At 38.5% G+C, this 22672-nt stretch overlaps 2 protein-coding genes and 1 long non-coding RNA gene across 3 annotated transcripts in view; 2 read left to right on the top strand and 1 right to left on the bottom strand.

Moving 5' to 3' along the window:
* Positions 1 to 21988, top strand: part of LOC146482582 (uncharacterized) — a 70965-nt gene extending 48977 nt beyond the window's left edge. Inside the window, exon 4 of the mRNA XM_085107033.1 lies at positions 20671 to 21988. Coding sequence (XP_084963159.1) covers positions 20671 to 21373 — 703 coding nt within the window. The 3' untranslated portion in view covers positions 21374 to 21988. The remainder of the gene's footprint in view (positions 1 to 20670) is intronic.
* LOC146482584 (uncharacterized) lies at positions 27 to 2021 on the bottom strand. Its single transcript, XM_085106932.1, has one exon. It carries the CDS (start codon positions 2019 to 2021, stop codon positions 351 to 353), a length of 1671 nt encoding a protein of 556 aa, XP_084963058.1. The 3' UTR covers positions 27 to 350.
* Positions 20010 to 20396, top strand: LOC146482583 (uncharacterized). Its single transcript, XR_014864097.1, has 2 exons — positions 20010 to 20094; positions 20229 to 20396. It is a non-coding gene; the product is annotated as an uncharacterized LOC146482583 (long non-coding RNA).
* Positions 21989 to 22672: the final 684 nt, after the last annotated feature.

The raw sequence follows: 22672 nt of genomic DNA, 5'->3' as shown, positions 1-22672 counted from the left end.
ATTTCGTTGTAGCCATCAAACACCACAACCACGCTCCCATATTTCCTACACACGTACGTGCAGTACAATACCTCTCTCTTCATTCTCTGTGTCTGCGTCTCTTAGATGTGGTACAGGTACGTCAAGAGCTTCAGAATACAGAATTGCATTCAAAGCAGTGTCGACAATAACGTGCGCACGCACTGTGCGTGGAATAACTTTCCCAGTCAATATATCATTAGACGCATATATCAGTCCCAACACTTTTCGTAAGTCAAAACCCGCCATTGGGTGGCCAGTGCAGTCGAGAAAGCTTATCTCTATGTGAAAGGCACCAAGACGCACGATCACTTTGCGCAGGTCGCTGTTGGCTAGTTCTGTCTTGATTTTGTTGAAGGCCTAAAACCACAGTGGCTGGTCAAAAGTGATGATAGGATTTGAAATGCTTCTGAACCAATGCAATGGCCGTGAAGTAAGTAGTACTCACTGGAAGCACAGTTCATAAAACTGGCGTGGATGGCTTTTTTCATTCCTGCCAAATTCCCCACGTTGGAATGAATGACAATTCCATAGTAATTTTGGAGCTTGTTGATTGTTGCATTGGTTAACTTGCCGTTTCCTCGGAGGTCTGGGTTTTCACGTTTCAACTTACGAAGTGCTGTGCCCACCCTTTTCGGCACATGACCAATGCACTCTTTTTTTTTTGGAAAGATAAAACCAGAAGCTTGATATACATCCTTTACTTTGCTGAAGCTTTTGCTGTCACCATCTCCATAATACTCAGTGTATCCCAAGTTGTGAAGTTCCACAGATCGCTTAAATATACGATCAACACCTTCAGGTTCCATGGCAGGAGCAGAGCCTTTAAAATTGGCTTCGCATGCAATGTGGTCTGCTCTCCATCTCTGGTATTCTTCACTGTTCTTATCTAAATGTTCATGTAGCTCACATTGCTTACATGCCTGGCGGAGGGCCTCAACATCAAGCACTTTTCCTGTTTCAATAGATATGACAGTTACACAACCATTTCTTGATGAAAATCCTCTTTTCTGCCATGTCCCATCACAAAACACACCACAATTTATAGGTTCAGTTCCAGCAGAATCATTTTGCTCCTTCAGATTTCTGAGTTCTTCAGCTGCTTTGCTCATGCTTTCTTTTGCAATAGATCTCAAAGAAGACGTAATGACGTTGGAAATCTTCAAATAATAATTTGCAGCAGGGGGTGGGGGCATGTTTATTGAAGTACAAAATATTTTTGTACCTGTATGCCCTTTGCCCAGGCTGTCGATCCACTCATAAGAAAAGAAATCTTTGGTCTGCTCACACTCGTAGGCTTTTAGGAACTGGTCGTAGCTGAACCAGGGAGTGAGATAGTTCGTGAGTTCCAGAAACATGAGGTATTTGGTCTTGAGGCACGTGTGGTTGCTGTTTCTTTTTACAGTAAACTTGACTGGCTGTGTCTCAATGAGGTAGAAAAATAAAAATGCTTTGATGGCGTTGAGATCATACTTGTCAGAATTGAAGCACAAGACTGGCAGTTCTTGAATGTAGGTGTTCAGTTTTTCTTCTAATTGACAAAGGACTTTGTTGTCACTGGTTTGTTGCTCTCCGAATAACATATCTTCACAATCTGCCATTTCTTCTCGCCTCTGTCTCTGTTCTTGTCTTCTCCCCTGGTCCAACTCTACATTTAATCTTCTATAAAACGACAGATCGTTTTCACTCACTTCGTCATCTAAAAAGGCGCGATCTTCTTCGTTCTCTGGTTCGATTTCTTCCTCTTCCTCCTCATCATCGCTTGCCATTAAATCAATGTCTCTATTTTCATCTTTGCTCTCTTCACTATTTTCATCTTCGCTAGACTCCTTGTTTCCTTCTTGCATATCCACTAGCATTTGCGCTAAGTGATATTCGTGTGTCTCACCACGCCTAGTTACAGATGCTTGGTTAAGCTCCTTAAACACAGGTGCGTACTGTTGGCGTAGCAGAGAAGAACTTTTCGTGGTGATGACGACCAAGTACTCAACGAATTTTCTCATCAGGTCGTCGGAGTTGCCTTCCTAGATGAAGCATTTCATTTCTTGGTAACCAGGGACATTACTACAGACACTCCCACTCAAGGGAATATGGGACGATAACCAGGTTAACTTGTCTGTGTTTTTCTCTTGGTTAGCGTTTTGCTTGTCAAAGTAACATTCAAAGTGGAAGGTGGCTCTATAATGAAAATAGTGCGCTTCTTCAGGGAGGATAATACCTTCCTCTTCTAATTCTTCAAAGATAGTTTTAGGGACGTCATCTGCTCCGCCAGGGTACTTGAGCTTGACTTTGCTGTCACAGGTCTTCTCCTGTTGTCTCAAGTTATGCGCTCGCTTCCAGTATTTACCGCAACGGGAATATTGAAACGATTTACTGTAGCCGGCAAGATTTTTCATATAGTTGAAGTGGTTCTCATAGAGGTTGAGGAGTAGAGTGCTGGGATAGTGACAGTGTGAGCGGCGGATAAGTGTGGCGGAGATGTCAGGGGTATTTTCTTGATCATCTTCGTCTTCACCGTGTCTGTGAGTTGGGGCAAGATTGCACACTTGAATATCGACTTCGTACAATTTCTCCAACTCGTCTAATTTGCCTAACTTTACGCCATGGAACTTCTTCTTGGATAGACCAGTGTCTCAGTACTGTTCATAATAATACTGGGTATCTCTCTCTAAATTCTTCGTATGGCAACCATTGTGAAGGGCTAGGTAGTAGAAGAAACAGATTGTCTTCATAGGGTTTGCGTCTTTGAATGTTTCTATCTAGTGGGATGGTTCCACGGTTTTCGGTGATATAACCTGATAGATATTTCCATCGGCCGATGGGATGATCGTGGATTTTCCAAACAAACCAGGCCACATTCGTCACAAGATCCACAACCCACTTACTCTTTGGTCTCTGTTGGCGCACCCACTCGAGGAAATCAATCTCCCCTATCTTCTGATATAGGCGCTCTAAATCAGCTTGATTGGAGACCAGGAAAGGTTGGTCTAGGAACAGGTTGTTATTGGCGGAGGGGTGGTGGTATTGGAGAGTGCCAGTTTCTGTATTGCGCAGGATAAACCCGAAGGTGAAATTGACTTTAAAGACTGTCGGCTGGTCTGCAAAGATCCGGCTAAGTTGCTCGCAGAGGCTGGCAGAGTTGATGGTGGATAAACGGAAATTATATCAATCTCATAACGGTTTTGGCGGCTGAAGTGGGTATGAATTTTCGACCAGGGTTGTCGGTACGTTTCGGTGATATTTACTTCACTGCTAGAACAAGGTTAGCTGGAATCAAAACTGGATCTTCTTGCCAACTGGAACCTGCAGTTGCAGCGGGCGCTTGTTGGGTTGTTGGTGGGGCTAAACTTGTACTGGGAGCAACAGTCTACTTGGGTTTCTTCACCGGCGGAGCGTCTACAGGTTTTTCGGTGGAACGTTTACGGGTTGCAGTGGTAGTGGCGGGTTGTTGATGCGTGGTGTGAATATGAGCGTTGTAAGGTGCGAGGTTGTAGAATGTTTCTCCACACGTATTACAAGTGAACATGCGTTTAGCGGCTCCCTGGTAGTGGGCTTTCAGGTGGCGATTGAAAACCGATTTGTCTGAGAACCGTTTATCGCAGCGCTGGCACTTGTAAGGTTTGACCCTGGTATGGATACATCTGTGCCTGTTTAAGGTGTCTAAGTGGGAAAAGGTCTTGCCCCAGGTGTCGCAGAGATGTTCCTTCCAAGGCTTTTTGGTCAAGGGTTGCCCAGAACCTGTTTAAACAGGCTACAATTAGTTTTTACCTTGTCCTAGCACAGCTTAACTATACAATCGATAAATAAGTTCTCATCTAAATGTTACTCGAGTTTGAAAAAAATCTCTCTCATTTGTTTTGATTTCAAGGCTCCATCCGTCATTTTTTAGATTACTCAGCCTTTGCTCGGTCAAGCATAAAGGAGGTTTGATTCATTGATCAAAGATAATAAAGAGAGTTGAGTGCTTGATCAGTTGAAAAAGAAGGAATTGTGCCTAGATTCTAATTGAAAACGAATACTTTTAGAACAAGTCTATGAAGCCTGAATACAACTCTGTTGCGACCAGTTCCTGTAAACATTGCTCTAAAACGTTTAAGTAAACCGAAATTGACACGAGAATAGAGTTTTTGATCAGATCGCTTGTGATAACTTGATGAATTAAGTCTCCACAAACAAAAGCAAGCGAGAATTTAGTTCCACGACAATGAAACAAGAATTGAACTTTTGTTCAGATTACTTGAGCCACTTGATAACTTATTTTCTCCAAAAGGCTAGTACGTGCAATAAATCAAATCACTTCAGTTTCTGAAGGATTCCAAGACGGTAGTTGCTTCAGTTATCCCAGCCACTAAAAATAATAAAAGAACACAAGTCTTTAAACAATACAGATCACACGATGGTTGTAATTGTGAAGGAAATGAAATCAGAATACTTACTTCGTCACAAAAATCACTTTCCATTTCCACCGGGTGATAATTTAGATTATAAAGACGCTTACTTTAAGAACGAGTAAACAGATTTGCCTTAATGTTTAGAACACAATGAGGAGTTCAATACAATTCACTTATAACACAGAGTAAATTACTTACATTTTCCAACGCAATGCGCTCCATAGCCTCAATTTCCTGTAGTTCGGCGACCGTAAACTCTAAAGCAAAATATAATTTAATTACAACCCAGTTTCTTCACACATCGCTTTTATTTCATTGTGTTGTCAACGAAGTTAATAAGCGCTTCATGCAAATTTAAGTCAAAGTAACCCGCATAATTAAAATTACTTTTGGTGCGTAAAACAGTCTGTTATCGTGCTAGAAAGTGTGTAAAAAAAACTTACCGAATCACTCAAATCCACCTCCAAATCAGTCTCCCCGCTGCCAGTTTCAGTCTGCGCGTCATTGCTTGATGTCTACAGTGAAACATAAAGTTGTGTTTAAAGAGAGAACTAAAACACTTGTTGAACATTCAAAACTTCATCCAACGGTTTATAAATCAACTGAATGGCATAAAATGCTTTAACAATACTTACAAGTGCTTCGCACTGAGAATGTTTGGCCAACATTTTGTCAAATGCGCTGATAGTTTCCTCATTGGTTTTGGCCTACAGCGAGTAAGAGAAAGTTATAAAGATTAGTAGGACAGGGTGAGTAAAAAGTATTAACACAAATGTCAGCTACGTGATTCTGAATGCAAGTGGTCGCATGATTAGACTCGTCTGACTCATGGTTTTTGCTAAGCTATTAAAATGAAATCAGACATCAAACATCAGAGAAGGAACAGTATTGTAATGGATTGAATCAATGAAGGCAATAACGACCAATGCAATAAAAAAACTTAACCTCGAGTTCTTTGAGAGTAAATTCTGTCAGTCGCGCAAACGCCAAGGGAACAAATTTCTCTGGGATTTGGACAGCTTCAGTCAACATCTCTAAGTCACGGACAGTTATACAAGCGCTCAAGACAGCTTGAAGATCAATAACGTTGGTGAAAAAAGCCATTTTCACAGTAATGATAGCGATAGTCGTCACAAATAACCTGAAATAAATTTTCCCAGCAAACAGATTGCAAGAGCAAGCGCTCTCGAAATCTACCCGCTTTTTATTCAAACTGACAATACAAATCTTAAGATCCAATCAGGCTGGGTATAGAGCAGGCAGCCTGGGCATGTCTGTTGTTTCCTTTGTGCAAGAGTGACGCTCATTAGTAAACCTCGGCACTTATTAGTATGGGGAAGTCAAATAATTAGTATGCAGGAAGGCACTGACTAGGCACTTAATTAGTATGGAGTATAACAATAGGTGATGTCATGGACTCGACCCTTATGCATATCAATGATTTACCTCCGCACTAACGAGGCTTAATCCTTATTAAGTTATAGTACTACTCCAACCATCATGGTTTTACTGTTGATCACGAGTTCGTTCATTTTATTGTGAAGTCGCTAGATCCTGATGTGTGCCCTTACAAAATCACCTGGTGCAAAAGTATACTTTTTGTATACTATACGTATACACCAACCCTACTTCTATTAAGCGATCAACCTCTATTAAGTGAACACTTGCCATTTCCCCGAGGGTGGCCGCTTAATAGGGATTTCACTGTATTAATTGGCATTGTCCGGATAAACGGTATTGTTGAAGGAAATAACAGCCTACTCAGATATTCACTTCAAAATGTTTATTCCACTCAAAGTTACAGACAGTTATCATTAGCAACTATATGTAAGGATACAGAAAACAGAGCTATAGTCACTTACATCTGTGTGTCACTTATCCTTTTCAAACATGTTTGGAAAGTTTTCAACAAAACCAATACCATTAGTTCTACAGTCAACATACAGACATACCTTACCTATCATCTACAATGGAATTGCAACAAGTTCATTAGCAAATGCAGATACAAGAACAATGTGTGGCACTGATACACCTGTGATACTATCACATGACAAAACTGTCTTAGGGTCCCTTGCTAAATAATTAATGATTGCACGATATGTAGCAACTTTACAAGGGCATTCATACAGTAACTAGCAGTACCCCAACCTTTGCTCTTCAAGAAGTCGTGGCAACTTCTTAAAAAGGGGTAAGCTGAGATAACAGCCAGCTTCTCTCTATAGGCCGGCTTCCAGCTGTAATATATACATATTTCCCGACTGGGAAAGCAATGAGGTGTAGTAACCGATCACCTTTCCCATTCGGAAAACATATACATAGTATTCGCCATGACCATGTTTGAAACCTTGTTCGATGATTTCGTAACCCCCCTTAAGATCAGTCAACCACGATTTTCGCATCAAATAGGCCAACGTCCCAGTTAAGTGGAAACGGCTCTTTAATTTAGAAGCACGCTGGTCACTGACGTCTACGTGCCGGAAATTGATATGTTCCACATGTTCCTTTTAGAGCATCATGTCAGAGTTTTCAAAAGCTACAGCCTGAAATAATAAAAACAGAACCGTAAAATAAATGAGTAAATAAATAAAGGAATTCGGTAACTAACAGTACCCCAACCTTCTGCTCTTCAAGAAGTCGGGGTAAGCTGAGATAACAGCCAGCTTCTCTCCCTAGCCCGGCTTCCAGCTGTAATATATACATATTTCCCATCTGGGAAAGCCATAGGGTGTCGTAGACGATCACCTTTCCAATTCGGAAAACATATACATAATATTTGCCATAACCATGTTTGAAACCTCGTTTGATAATTTCGTAACCCCCTTTAAGATCAGTCACCCACGATTTTTGTGTCAAAAAGGCCAACTTCGCAGTTAAATTGAAATGCCTCTTAAATTTTGAAGCATGCTGGTTGTTGACGTCTACCTGGCAGGAATTGATATGTTCCGCATGTTCCTTTTGGAGCATCATGTCAGAGTTTTCAAAAGCCACAGCCTGAAATAATAAAAACAGAACCGTTAAATAAATGAATAAATAAATACAGGAATTCGGTAACTAACAGTACCCCAACTTTCTGCTCTTCAAGAAGTTGTAGTAACTTCTTGAAAAGGCGTAAGCTGAGATAACAGCCAGCTTCTCTTTATAGGCCGGCTTCCAGCTGTAATATATACTTATTTCCCAACTGGGAAAGCCATAGGGTTTCGTAGGCGATCACCTCTCCCATTCAGAAAACATATACAGGATATTCGCCATGACCATGTTTGAAACCTCGTTCGATGATTTCATAACCCCCCTTAAGATCAGTCACCCACGATTTTCGCGTCAAAAAAGCCAACGTCGCAGTTAAGTTGAAACGGCTCTTAACTTTGGAAGCACGCTGGTAGTTGACGTCTACGTGACGGAAATTGATATGTTCCGCATGTTCCTTTTAGAGCATCATGTCAGAGGTTTTAAAAGCTACAGTCTGAAACAATAAAAACAGATCCGCTAAATAAATAAATAAAGGAGCTCGGTAACTAGCAGTACCCCAACCTTCTGCTCTTCAAGAATTTGTGGTTACTTCTTGAAAAGGGGTAAGCTGAGATAACAGCCAGCTTCTCTCCATAGGCCAGCTTCAGGCTGTAATATATACATATTTCCCAACTGGGAAAGCCATAGGGTGTCGTAGACGATGACATTTCCCATTCGGAAAACATATACATAGTATTCGCCATGACCATGTTTGAAACCTCGTTCGATGATTTCGTAACCCCCCTTAAGATCAGTCACCCACGATTTTCGCGTCAAAAAGGCCAAGGTCGCAGTTAAGTTGAAACGGCTTTTAAATTTGTAAGCCCACTGGTTGTTGATGTCTACGTGACGGAAATTGATATGTTCCGCATCTTCCTTTTAGAGCATCATGTCAGAGTTTTCATAAGCTACAACCTTAAATAACTTAAACAGAACCGCTAAATAAATAAATAAATAACTAAATAAATAAAGGAATTCGGTAACTAGCAGTACGCCAACGTTCTGCTCTTCAAGAAGTTGTGGTAACTTCTTGAAAAAGGATAAGCTGAGATAACAGCCAGCTTCTCTCCATAGGCCGGCTTGAGGCTGTAATATATACATATTTCCCAACTGGGAAAGCCATAGCGTGTGGTAGACGATGACGTTTCCCATTCGGAAAACATATACATGGTATTCGCTATGACCATGTTTGAAATCTCGTTCAATGATTTCGTAACCCCCTTTAAGATCAGTCACCCACGATTTTCGCGTCAAAAACGCCAACGTCGCAGTTAAGTTGAAACAGCTTTTAAATTGGGAAGCACGCTGGTCGTTGACGTCTACGTGACGGAAATTGATATGTTCCGCAGGTTCCGTTTAGAGCTTCATGACAGAGTTTTCAAAAGCTACAGCCTGAAATAATAAAAACAGAACCGCTAAATAAATAAATAAATAAATAAATAAAGGAGCTCGTTAAATAGCAGTACCCCAACCTTCTGCTCTTCAAGAAGTTGTGGTAACTTCTTGAAAAGGGGTAAGCTGAGATAACAGCCAGCTTCTCTCCATAGGCTGGCTGCCAGCTGTAATATATACTTATTTCCGACCTGGGAAAGCCATAGGGTTTCGTAGCCGATCACCTTTCCCATTCGGAAAACATATACATAGTATTCGCCATGACGATGTTTGAAACCTTGTTCGATGATTTCGTAACCCCCGTCAAAAAGGCCAACGTTGCAGTTAAGTTAAAACGGCTCTTAAATTTTGAAGAACGCTGGTCGTTGACGTCTACGTGACGGGAATTGATATGTTCCGCATGTTCCTCTTAGAGCATCACGTCAGAGTTTTCACAAGCTACAGCCTGAAATAATAAAAACAGAATCGTTAAATAAATGAATAAATATATACAGGAATTCGGTAACTAGCAGTACGCCAACCTTCTGCTCTTCAAGAAGTTGTCGTAACTTCTTGAAAAGGGGTAAGCTGAGATAACAGCCAGCTTCTCTCCATAGGCCCGCTTCCAGCTTTAATATATACATATTTCCCGAATGGGAAAGCCCTAGGGTGTCATAGCCGATCACCTCTCCCATTTGGAAAACATATACATAGTATTCACCATGACTATGTTTGAAACCTCATTCGATGATTTCATAACCCCCCTTAAGATCAGTCACCCACGATTTTCGCGTCAAAAAGGATAACGTCGCAGTTAAGTTCTAATTGGTCTTAAATTTGGAAGCACGCTGGTCGTTGACGTCTACGTGACGGAAATTGATATGTTCCGCATGTTCCTTTTAGAGCATCATGTCAGAGGTTTCAAAAGCTACAGCCTGAAATAATGAAAACAGAACCGCTAAATAAATAAATAAATAAATAAGTAAAGGAGTTTTGTAACTAGCAGTACTAAAACCTTCTGCTCTTCAAGAAGTTGTGGTAACTTCTTGAAAAGGGGTAAGCTGAGATAAGAGCCAGCTTCTCTTCATAGGCCGGCTTCCAGCTGTAAAATATGCATAATTCCCAACTGGGAAAGCCATAGGGTGTCGTAAACGATCACCTTTCCCATTCGGAAAACATATACATAGTATGTGCCATGACCATGTTTGAAACCTTGTACAATGATTTCGTAACCCCCATTTAGATCAGGCACCCACGATTTTCGCGTCAAAAAGGCCAACGTCGCAGTTAAGTTGAAATGGCTCTTAATTTTGGAAGTACGCTTTTCGTTGACGTCTACGTGGCAAAAATAAATATTAAGTAATGATCAAACGTGAAATAACGTTAATAAAAAGGGAATGCGTTTAGTGTACATGCTCAGAGGCGAGTGTTGGAAGCGAGCAGTTAGAAAACCGTACATGTTAAAATAAGAAGGGAGCATGATATAAACTTGACTGATTCGACATAAAATGGAAATTTGAAAATAGTATCCTGTCAGGTAATATGAAAACCATGAAAATGTCAACTTAATGCATCACCTTTAGTGGTCGATTGTTTCACAGTTCCTGCCTTCATTGAAGGCAAGGTCAAGGAAATCAAGACTGGGGATGTTACCGAAAAACTGTTTGGAACGGGCATGAGTAGTTTTCATTTCAGCTTTATAATCGGCTTGGTAGGCCCTTCGAGTAACTATAACTTTAAGAATGTAATTCTTTGATTCGCAGTGCAAAAGGGCACAACATCTGTGAGTGGTAAGTGAGGAAGGTCTCATTACAAATTTAATCTTTTTCCATATCGGATCTAAAGAGATGATCAGATTGATGGGGAGTGAGGTGGGGGACTTAAGGACGGTACCTACTTTTGCTACTACTGATAAGTTCTACGCATCTTGAGATGCGCGGGCCCTATGGGTGGTGCCTATCAATATAGGGATGTTATTGCGCGGTTTAAAACTATGGGGAGAAAGCAGAACTTAATAAGTGCTCAAAAATTGGGGGAAACCATGCATTTTTCAGAGATAATAAAACTTCACTTTGAAATGAAGAAAAAAATGCCATACATTTCTTTGTATTTTACGGCTTTTTTGAATAAATGTTGCTCAATTATCTCTTAAGAATGCGTGTTTACCCTCAATTTTCTTTTTGGATTCCAATAGCGCCTTGCTAAGAACAGCTTTTCCCGCATAGTCATAAAACGCGCAAAAATACCTCGGTATTTAAGTAGGCACCGTACTTAATGGATGTTATACATGAAAAATTCAAAGTTAATATGTACCACCTGACTGGTGCTTGTAATCACGTGAGCAATTTGAAGAATGAATTTGAACTGCTCTACCTCGTATGAGCTCGAGTATAACTTTTAACTCAGTAGGGGTACAAGTTATACTCGAGGTCATACGATTCCCTACACTAATTTAGCTCAACTTAAATCAGCTACAGGCAGGGCAAAAAACTGCCCCACACGAAGAATCGCATTTTCCGCTGGATGTCCCAGGATTAACGGCGGCAGAATCTCTGGAGAATGTACCCAAGTCAACTGAACTGCTCTGTAGCCTGCAGGCATTGGTTTTCCATGTAGTAAACGGCACTCAGTGTCAAGGTAGCCAACTGCCACCTTCGTACCAGAACGCTGATAAAGTACAACACGACGATCTTAGAAGACAAAAAAAAAGATGCGTGAGACGACAACTGAGATGACCTTATACACGCATCTCACAGCTAGAGGAAAAAAAGATTGCGTTGTAAAAACGCATTGGATTTTATTAATTCCACCCATGGCGAAAAATGGGAATTACAAAGGAAATGTATCTTACCTGTGCAGTTTTGGGAGTTACTCTGCTACTTTGATGGTTTAAGTGACTTTGCATGTACAACTGTCTTTATTGTTCAGAAACATATGCCATCTGTTTTGTCCCTTGAAGAATCCAGAGTCTCACAGGTCTCAGAATCTCAGATTTTGTTGGCGGTGTCTCAAAATCTCATTACCATGTAGCATGAAAATTTTGCGGGTTGTAATTTTTGCGGATTGAACTTGATCCGCAAAAATTAGTTCCCACAAAATTTTAGCAGTTTCGAAAGCACTTTTTTAACGGATGTTTTGGTTTCAAAAAGAAGAGAAGAAAAAAAAAAAAACGACTGTCCTTGTGTCGAACCGGTGCACGAAAAATGTAATCGATTCCGGACCTGGGTTCAGCGCGTCAATCGCTTGCGCCAACGAAACAGCAACAATAAAAGCGTTTCAATTGTACCAACACATTACTTGTATCGGCTTGAACAGCGAGCGGCTTATCTGACGCTTCGCTGACTTCATTGTTCAGCGAAACAAAAGGTTTCTTTTGTTTCTCGTTCAACAAAAGATCTCTAAAAGATGCCGCTATGAAAACCGAGTTTTTTGCATACGTTTTTTCTCTAAAACGAAGAGCAAACCAATGAAAAAAATACAGGGCAGTGTTTGTCGACTAAAACGAAGCCCACATGCAAAAATTGAGACATATCCGAAAAAAAAAAAAAAAAAAAAACCGCCCAACATTCGACATAAGGGGGTTATGCCCCCAGCCCTTCAATTATTGTACTGACAGCATTAGTTATTTTTACTTCATAGTCGCTAAGTTCTCATAACTAATTACTTCACTGTCATCTTTCCTTTGAACAATGTTCTTTTCAAAAAGGACTTGCTCCAAGGATCTTAACATATCCTCTTTAGAGCTGTTCTTAGCAAAAGGAATGGAATGATCTTTGCATTCACGTTTGAGCTTGGTCATTGTTGCAGCAGATATAGTTTTTTGCTTGAAATAACGCAGAGAATTGATTACTGCTTGCTCCCTTGACACCTATAAAATGAATGTAAAGAGTCGAATAAGGACAAATCAAATACATAATTAATTATTGTATTGACAGCACTATGATTGTCAGAGCCCAATAATTGAAGACCGCATTTAGGACCATCCCAAATATTTACTTGCTGATTCAGTGAACCTTTTTTTGCTCAGTCTCCCATGCATTATTTTGATACATTTTGTCATTGCCCTTACAAATCCCAACTTCACAATGAACAGCCCACTGTTAAGGATGGTGCCTACTATCGTTACGGCACATATGTTCTGCGCATCTTGTGATACTCGGGTTTCCTATGTGTGGGGGCTACTAATACAGGAATACTTTTGCACGGTTTAAAACTATTCAGGGAAAGCAGAACTTAGCAAGTGCTTTTGGTACTAATAGAAAATTATGGGTAACCATGCATTTTTCAGAGATAATAAAGCTTCAATTTGAAAAAGAAAAAAAACAACAACAACAACGCCATACACTGCTTTGTATTTTACGAATCAACCAAGTACCTACATAAGGTCCTCTGAATAAGTTTACCTATATTAGGTCTTCCTGTTATACAGAATCAATTTTTTATTATAATTAGTTATTAATGAAGTTGGCTCGAAGATATTAGCACTTGACTGCTACTATGTAAATTCGAGGGTAAAGAAAGTTTATTGATTGATTGATTGATTTCTTAATAAGCTTTTCATCACTTCAAAACCGCGTGTTCTGGAAATGATGATATAGTAGGCGGCAAGGGGGAGGTCAGGCAAACCAACAGGTACAAAACTTAAGTTTAGCTTAGTTGTATAGAGAAAACAAACAAATTAAAAAATACCTGGAATGGAACACTGTCTATTTTCTCTTTATTTCTCTCCTTCCTCTGCAGAACTCGCTTCCTCAGTTCAGCACTCTTCCTGATGGAACTCTGTCTCCAAAAATCCCTCAGAAATTGCGATGCACCCATGTTGCATATTCTCGATCAGTGCCTGCAAAATACAACAACATAATACTTATAATCAATATTGTTCAGAGCAACTTTCCAATAATTAAATAATGATTATAAACGAAGATATCCAGTTATATAAATTCAGCAATGCTACATGTATAAAATTCAAGTCGCCATTCATTGTTTCAAAAAAATTTGCTTTGATTTGGACTTCTGAGGTTTGTCTTCCTTGGATTTCTCTTGAGAAGTTTCTTCTTTATGTTCCTTTTTCTTCGAATCTTTTACAAAACATCTGGAAATGAAGGACTGGATGGTTTCTCCTTTGTGAATCCTGGAACAAAATTCCATTTCAGGATTGTCTTTGAATCTTTTCACTTTGAACTTCTTCCCTTTTTTCTTTAAAACTGATTCTGTGACTTTCACTTTGAAACATGTTTCATATTTACAAACCTGGACATTTTTCTGAAGTTCTGCAACAGAATGTGCAAAAACACAATCGTCTCCTCGTTTGCAAGTTTTGTCTGGTTGAAAAGCAAACTTGCAAGGGCGATGTTTTTGTGGTTTGAGTTCTTTCGGAGGGTCTTCTGGGACCCTGAAATTGATATAGGATGGGACTCCACGACAATAAATTTCTTTCACAGGAAATCGTCTTTCCATTTTGAATTCTGGAGATCTTCCAGAAGACCTTTTTTCTCTGTTGTGCCCAATTTGTGGAAATTCTGAGGGATCAACGGTTTTGTTTTCACAAGAATTTGTTTTCCACGTGTACAGTTTGAAAAATTTTTCATTGCGCTTGAATCTTTCTCTGCGCTCCTCTTCTGTTTCTTGAGGTTTTGATGGTTTTCTTCTTTCTCAATTATTTCTTCGAAAGTAAAAACTGATTGGTCGCAGATGCAACCATTTTCGCATTCGCCTTGATTCTGATTTTCACAGAAAAAAAAGGCGTCTTCATCTTCATTTTCAAAAAAATTATCATCATCCTCCTCAAGGAATTCTCTTGAAAAATCATCATCCTGAATTTCCTCCCAAGAATCTTCAAGAGATTCTTCAAAACTCCTTTTTTATAGTACTGAACATTGTTTTTTTGTCAAAAATAATTCCAAAAGGTTCCAACTTTTTGCCAAAAATATTTCCAAGACGGTTCCAGGCGTGTCTCTTGCACATGGGGAACCTAAATAAAATGCAAAAACATAATTGTTTTCAATTAAAATAAAATGTTTGGGATTTTTTCAACTTTTTTTTTTAAATTTTGCAAGGTTTATTTTTTCAAAAAATTGAAAATGATTTTTGGCAAAAATCAACTCAATTTTTCTGGAAAAAAACGCTTAAAAAATCAACTCAAATTTCATGGTCAAGAGAATTTTGTGAAAAAGCAATTGAAGAAGGAGAATCATATCTGATTCCTCTAGAAAAACTTTCTCCTGAAATTTGCAAAAAATGATTTCAGAGAGACCGAAAAATGTTTTGCTCATCCCACCTTATAAATGGGAAAGATCAATTTCAGAATTTGTTCTCAGAGAATTTCCTGAATGGATTTTTGCGATTCCACATGAAGAATATGATGAAAGTTTTTGTCTTCTGATTGCTCAAGTTTTCCCAGAAAAAAAATACTGGATTCCATATGAAAATCCTTTGAGTTTGACTGCATTGGTTACGACACTTGTCTCATCGGCTTCAATGGCTGGAAGTGAAAATTTAGAGAGGAAAGTGAGAAAACATGAAAAAAGCTATTTCTCTCGCTTAATCGTCGCATTTGTCAGTGAGTCGATTGATTTCAAAAGCTTTGAAGGATGGATTTATTTCTGATGGTGAGTTTGACTCGATTTTGCGAGAGATTGAAAAATATTTTTCGATGAAAGAGCGCCTTCAAAACAAACAAAGGAAGGATTCGACAGTCAAAAGCGAACAGACGAAGCCAGTTAATGTTGATGCCTTGAAAGAGGAAATAAAAAAAAATATCAAAGAAAACTCGGATCCCTTCTCGACGTAACAAGTTGAGAGTTGAATTTCAAAAGCGAGCGGGTGGTTTTTTGTTAATTATTTTGCGAGAGAAAAATTAAAAAAAGCGAATTTACATATCCAAAAAAGATATGTAAATTTTAGTTTTGTGAAAAATAAACATCACAAGCGTGTTAAATAAAAAGCATTTTATTTAGTTTCTAAGACATTTTTTTTTCTTGGCAACGGCGGACATTTATGGCCGCTTTTTCTAAGGCATTGTTTTCTTGGCAATGGCGGACTTTTATGGCCGCTGTTTCTAAGGCACTGTTTTCTTGTCCACGATAAAAAGTTTCAAGTTGTTTGTGACCAAAAGGTTTGAAACTCAGGAATCTCAAGAACTTTGAGAATATTTGAGAGTTTGTTGCACATCTCTGTTGTTGTTAAATCAAGTTTTTTCAAGCGTGGAAATGGTTGTAAAGCCTTTGCCAAAGCTCTTAGTCTTCTTGCATGATGAACAGAAATGTCTGTATTATTTGTAATCCACTTGTCAAAAGTTCCAGTCACGTGCTTCATAATTTTTTCCCTTTGATAAATTTGTGATCCACTTTCCAAGAGTAGGCCAAGATTGATGTCCGCAACAAGAGCTTGACTTTTTTTATGTTTACCAAAGAGTATGTGTTTTTCTATGTGAAGTGAAATTTCTTCCCAACTTTGGTAAACAGAAGAGTTAAAAGCAGGCTCTTCTTCTTGAAGTTGCTGATTTATGATTCTTGATTTCAGAAATTCATGCATTTCTTCCACACTTTGATGGTGTCTCTGACTTCTATGCCCAAACAACTTTCCAAGACTCGCTTTAGGTTTACTTGGTTTGTTTTCTTTGAAGTAAACACTTGCCGCAATTTCATCTTCTTTTTGTCCTTTATTAAGGCAGGTTTCGAGAAATGTTTTCATTTCATTGTGGTAGTTAATATTGTCCTTCAGTATTGCTTCTTGTTCTTCAGAGATAGTTAAATTTATTGCTACGCCAAGCAATTCACTACCACAAGTATAATCCCACGACATTTCCCCATCATCAGTCATTTTAAAATTGATGTGAAAATGCGTTGATTGTTGTTTTTAGAAGAAAAAGGGAGTTTTCCTTTCATAGGATAACCAATCAAGTGGTTTTAACATGAAGTAATCGAACAAAACCCTTTCTATTTTTGGTCGGTTAGTACCGGACGTTTTTACTTTTGACTTCCTCGAAAGCCTTGAGGCATGTTAAATTCGCCACAAGAAAGGAAGTTTTTAGAGTTTGCCTCTGAAAATGTTGTGAAACACGTTTCCAAAAATCTTTAAAAAATTTAAAAAATATTTATTTAAAATGGAAAACGATTTTCTCGATTTGAAACTGAAATTGAGAGGAAAAGGCATCTTTGATTTGTTTCTCGCCAGAGAGACAAAAAATGATTTTATTGAATTAATCAAACAAAGCGATGAAATCATTGCGCAACCTGCTCATTCTTCACTTGTTGAAATGGCGAAAAAGAAGCAGATAAAAAACGTAATTTTCACGAACAATGGGTTGGAACAAGCGCTTGGTCTTTCTTCAGAAAAAAAAAAAACAATGAAAAAGCGTTATGTTATTTCAAACGCCGAAAGTCGATGTGAATTCGCCACAAGAAATAAAGCGATGAATGGAATGAATCTTTGCGCAGTTGGAATTGCAAATGCTGTGAAAAATGGACAAATCGTGATTGGCGATGTTGAGTATGATTTCAAAAGAGAATTATTTTCAGAGACAGTCTCTGGAAATCAAAATTTTAGTTCATTTTTGATCCATTTTTCTTCATCAGTAGGGAAATTTGTAATATTTTTTCTTCCATAATTTTCCCTGAATTTTTCCCAATATTCTTTCACTTTTTCAGGATTATTTTCTATCCAGCTTTTTTCAAGTTGCTTCTCTTTTTTAATTTGTTGTTTAATTTTCAAAGTATGTTCATGGTTTTGGGTGATAAGTTGAATAATCTCTTGTTTTTCTATGTTATCAGCATAAAAATTTGTTCGTTCTCTGCAAATTTGTTTGAGTTGTTTGCAGTTCATTTTTGGGTAATCCAGTATTGGCAGATCTTTGTCGAATTCGGTAAGAAGTTCAATCAACTCTTGTTTTTCTATGCTTTTACCATAATATTTTATTTTTCGCTCTTTGAACATTTGAAAAAGCTCATCATATGGCAGATTTGAATAATCCATTTTAAATAATTTATAAAAAAAATTTTTTTTGAAAAAATTCAAATTTGGGATTGTCATTTTTGACTCATTTCTTGATTTCAAAATTTGAATTTTTTTTTTTATTTCAACGAGCTTAAGGATTTTTGTGTTTTTTGAGGATGAGGTCTTTGTGGATTTTTTTTTCGTTCTTGTTTGTGGGTGGAATTTTTTTCATGACCTTGGGATTTTTTGGGATTTTTTTTTCACGGAAATGGGGGCAATTTTTGGAACACTTTTTTTGTTTTTGTGGTTGGTTTTTGGAGTTTTTTATGTGGATTGTTTTAGTAGTAATTTTTTTTTGGAAATTGGGGTATTTTTATGCTGATTTGAGGGTAATGGAAAATGAGCCAGAACTCTCTTTTTCCTACTACTGGTTGCTTGGTGGTCTTCCCTGAGGTGCTTTATGGTGGTCAAAATCATGGTGCAAAACAGCAATCTTTTTTCTGCATCATTAACTATTTGCGTTGCGGATCTTTGCGTAAGTGTTGTTGTGTACAGTGATATTCTATTAGTACAAATTCATTTCTATCCATCCACTACATAAACTGTGGACCGCAGTGGCAGTTATTTGTAACTCTTTAACATTATGTCACAATCCTTGACTACAGGACTATGGACTGTGGTAGCAGTTGTGTGTAAGGCCATCCCTTTTTTTTTCGTTTAGCCTCAAATGTATTTTCTAATATATTTAGGTTGGTCGGTCGGCTTGAAAACAAAAATAATAATCAAGAAGTCTTGGATTAGGAGGCTGTGGCTGTGGAGCCTGGAAACAACAAAACATGAACCCTGAAAATCAATATGGCAGAAAAGTTGGTTGATGTTATTGTAATTCTACGACAACCTGGGAAACACTCCAACTTATTGATATTTATATATATTTAAGCTTTATTCATATTCATGCACCGCAGTGACGGTGCTTGCAAGTGGCCGGGTATTCTTCGCCTTTCCTCTTCTTCTTTGAAAGGAAATTTGATCTTTAAAATGGTGATATTGCGTATGGAGGCAGCAAGAGAAAAAAAAGTTTGGTTCTGATGGGCTATTGTCTTATGCCTCGTTATTCAAAGCGTTCATTCAAAGGATCCATATGAGGTATTAGTAATCCCACAGAGTTACACGATAAAATATTCCTTCGCCTCAAAAAGACCATATATGGCGCCCGGAAAAAATTAATAATTTTGTTACGCTTTTCATGGTAGGTCCGATAATAATAATTATAATTATAATAATAATAGTAGTAATAATAATAATAATCTTTAAACAGGGTGCGTTCTCACAAAAGTGGTTTACAGAACGGCTCTGTATAAAATAAATAAATAGAGAAGAATAAACTGAATAAAGTTTGCAGACATTACTATTACAATGATATAAGATAAAAGGTAGCCTGTGAACAGGCTCCCGTAGCCGGATAGGGTGAAGGAAACGGCGAAGGAAAAGGCCGCGACCGAAGCGAGCCGAGTGAAGCTGGCCAAGGGGGGCACTGGGGAGAGGGGAGCCTGTTGACAAAGGATTGTAGCTACCATTCCGCCCCTTGTACTATACCTGTCAATGAGCTGTCAACAGCATGTCATTATCTTCGCTTGGATGCCTTGGAATTATTGGAATGTAAATAAGAGCGCACGTGAATATGACAGTTGGCGGGAAAAAAAGGGATTTTCTACAGCTCGCGGTAAATAGAGTGAAATGAAGTTGACGCGATTGCGGTCGCTCGCAGTAAATGGAGTGAAATGAAGTTTGAGCTCCATTGTCGGTTTTGCAAAAAGTCGCTAACTTGTGGTTCAAAAAGAGTAAACTCGGTACCGGTCTTTGGCGTTTCCAAAAATAAGGAGCTACTGGTTGTCCCTGGAGAAGATAGCATTATTGTGGCTCAAGCATTAGAAAACCTAGGATTTCGACTCGCGCAAGGAGAGGTTTTTCCGACCTGAGCTCTGTGCCATGTGCTCGACAAGCTGTTCATCTCTCTCATTCAGTTTCCATCCTTACAAGCTGCTGCAACGAGCCGGCTTTGAATGTGAACGATACTACAATTACTGGTGTATCTCCAGACCGCAGTAATTCCAACACAAGTACGAAAAGATCAGTAGCGCTTCGTTCGCCTGCAGGAATTACACCTTCGGCGAAGCGAAATAAAGATGGAAGTCTCGCCACGGAAAAAAAGCCTCAGTCGACCGGAGAGCAAACCACAGCAAAAACTTTGCGCAGGTCACTTACCTTTAACCAAGAAGCAAACGAGGAAAACGGTGAAAATCCCCTGACAATCAAGGAAAAAATGCAAGCGTCAATGAATATTCCGCAGGGACAAAATAAACCAGTGTACAAGGTTAGCTTATTTACTTGCTAAATTAGATTTCATGCTAGTTTTTACTTTAAATTCCAAAAATTTAGCACGAAACTTCTTAAGCTTATAGTACTGTACTAAAAATCAGCTGAAATTTTGATTTCTTATTGTCTTAGATCTTCATTGGGTACCCAAATACTGGAAAGGTTGAAGAACTTGAGTGCAAGGATGCCATGGAGAGGAAAGCGGTTAAAAAACATTGCCAGGGGAAACTTCCCCGCTGCTGCAAGGGCACTTTCCAGAATGGAAACCATGAAATCCCACATTTTTGTGGAAAACACTAAGCAGACTATGATGGAAGTAGCACTCAGACATTTCAAGAGATCATGGCCAGGCTTTCTTTCTAATGGTGCAACCCTAGCTCATGTCATTTCTTCTAGTGGAATTCCAAAAAACACAAGTTGTCGGGTTTATGTTATGACAGAAATAATAAATAAATAAATAAATAGATAAATAATAATTATTATTATTTATACATATTATTCTAACTTAAATTGAAAATGTTCATTAAAAGTGAAGAAAGTATTAGCTATTAAATGAGTCATTCTGTTTTCGCAGACATGAAAGAGAGAAGCACCCAGACTTTTCTACTTCAAGTTTGGAAGAGATGACCACTGAAAGTCAGCAGAGAGAAGAAAAGACTTCTGAGGAGGACTGCAAGAGAAATTATCACACTGCTCGTCTTACATTTGGCCTCTTAATTATGCTGTTAACTGATGCTGTGAAGGAAGGGGATCCAAGAAGACTGCTTCAATCCATCAAGATTGCACTGCTTTTTCTCTTTACCTATGGCAGGGTCAAATATGCTTATGTAGTCCTTTTATTTTTAGCTAAATTGCATGCAATACTCCCAACTGGCATGGCATTTGAGCTCATTCATAATAGGATGGAACACCTCAATAAGTTACTGAAAATTGCCTTAAAGCAGCTTGGTGCAAATGTGAGTGAAGCAGCTGCCCAAAGGATTGCTAGGGCATTAACGGGACTAGAACGTCTCATCAGCAATGTGGACGGGGACTGTAACCTTAACAATAGAAGTGGACATCACAGTGCCAAACATTTAAGAGAGACAGTCCTTCTTGTTACACAGGATCTTTTCAATGAGACGGTTTTTGATTTTCAGCCTGGCAGGAGTTACCAGTGCTTCAAGAAATTTAAGGCTGATCTGCTTCAAAAGCTTGACCACAGAGAATTTTTTAAGTGGGGAAGGCGCCTTTTTAAAGTCTGGGAGCCAATGTATTATCAGCCTCAGGAAAACTAGTCTTTTTAAGTGAAATAATGTACATTGCTATAAAATAAAACTTGAAGATCTCTTTTGGGTGAAATGAGTGTTAAAGTTGTTTAGACGAGGGCTTCTAGTTCGTGTGTATGCGATTGATCAGAAATGTACAGCATAATATTTGCAGTTACATAGTTTGAGAAAAATGGAAGACTGTTAAAAAAATTTTTCCTGATATTGAAATGTACAAGCTAACCCAATAACAACATTGTTTATGTGTATGCTAAAGCAATAAATTTTCACAATGTCTGGAAAATAGTGTTGGTTTCATTCTCAAAATACAAATGGCATCTGCATTAAATACTGGGAAAGTGGCATGTAGTTAAAAAATCCAATACTTGAAATGAATATTGTACATGTAAATAAGTCTAACCTCAGTTTCAGCCTTCATTACTGATTGCACTGCTTCACCAGTGGCACTAAAAATATGATATTTTAAAACTGACCTTTTAAAATGGTAATTTTGTATTGTTGCCCAGACTGTAACAAGGGCACTTGAACCATTCATGAACCTGGCCTTTCAGTCTTAACATTCTAGAATTGTACAACATTGCAGAGCTCCAAGAAATTTGCACCAGGGAACATAGTTGAAATGACTTAAAGGGAATCTAGGCAGAAAACAGTTTCAGTGTCAAAGTCTATATATGTGTAATACTTCTTTTTAGCTGGTCCTGGGGTTTTAAGTCAAATTGTTCCAAAATAGCTCAAATGCAAATTAGCTTCTGCATTTAAATCCCAGGACAATACACTGCCATCATAATGTTCCAGCAACCTTTGCAAAAGAAAACCTGGTGGCTAGCGGGGAATTTGAAAGCTGAAAAGGCAGAGACAAAATGCCCAGTATTCAAACCAGTTAAAGAATAGTTATTGTCTTAGAACTACTACATTTGTTTTATACAAACAAAAATTTACGATTTGGGCAAAACTGATTTCTATGCGAGATTCCCTTTATAAGTCCACATCGTATTGTGGAACTACAAGATCGTCCATTGCAACATCAGCGGTATCAACTGACATGGAACTTGAAATTAAATAGTTCTCCATTTTAGTGAACTGTTTATTCAATAAATGAAGTTCATCCATTTTATGTTCAAAGTCATCAATGTCCTCGAAAAGTTCTTGGAAAATTTCCAGCACATCAATGGCATGGATTGATGAGTAAATGGCAAGATTATCTGTTAAATACTTGCCAGAAAAAATGTGCTCAGCATGGTCCACAATGTCATTGACCAAACTCTGTGAAAACCCATGACATGTTTCTTCGTGAAACAAGGAAACTAC

The sequence above is a fragment of the Pavona decussata genome, unplaced genomic scaffold (genome assembly GCF_977016875.1).
Source record: "Pavona decussata unplaced genomic scaffold, jaPavDecu1.1 SCAFFOLD_45, whole genome shotgun sequence".
Taxonomy (NCBI): Eukaryota; Metazoa; Cnidaria; class Anthozoa; order Scleractinia; family Agariciidae; genus Pavona; species Pavona decussata.
This window is presented reverse-complemented; position numbering and strand designations above follow the sequence as displayed.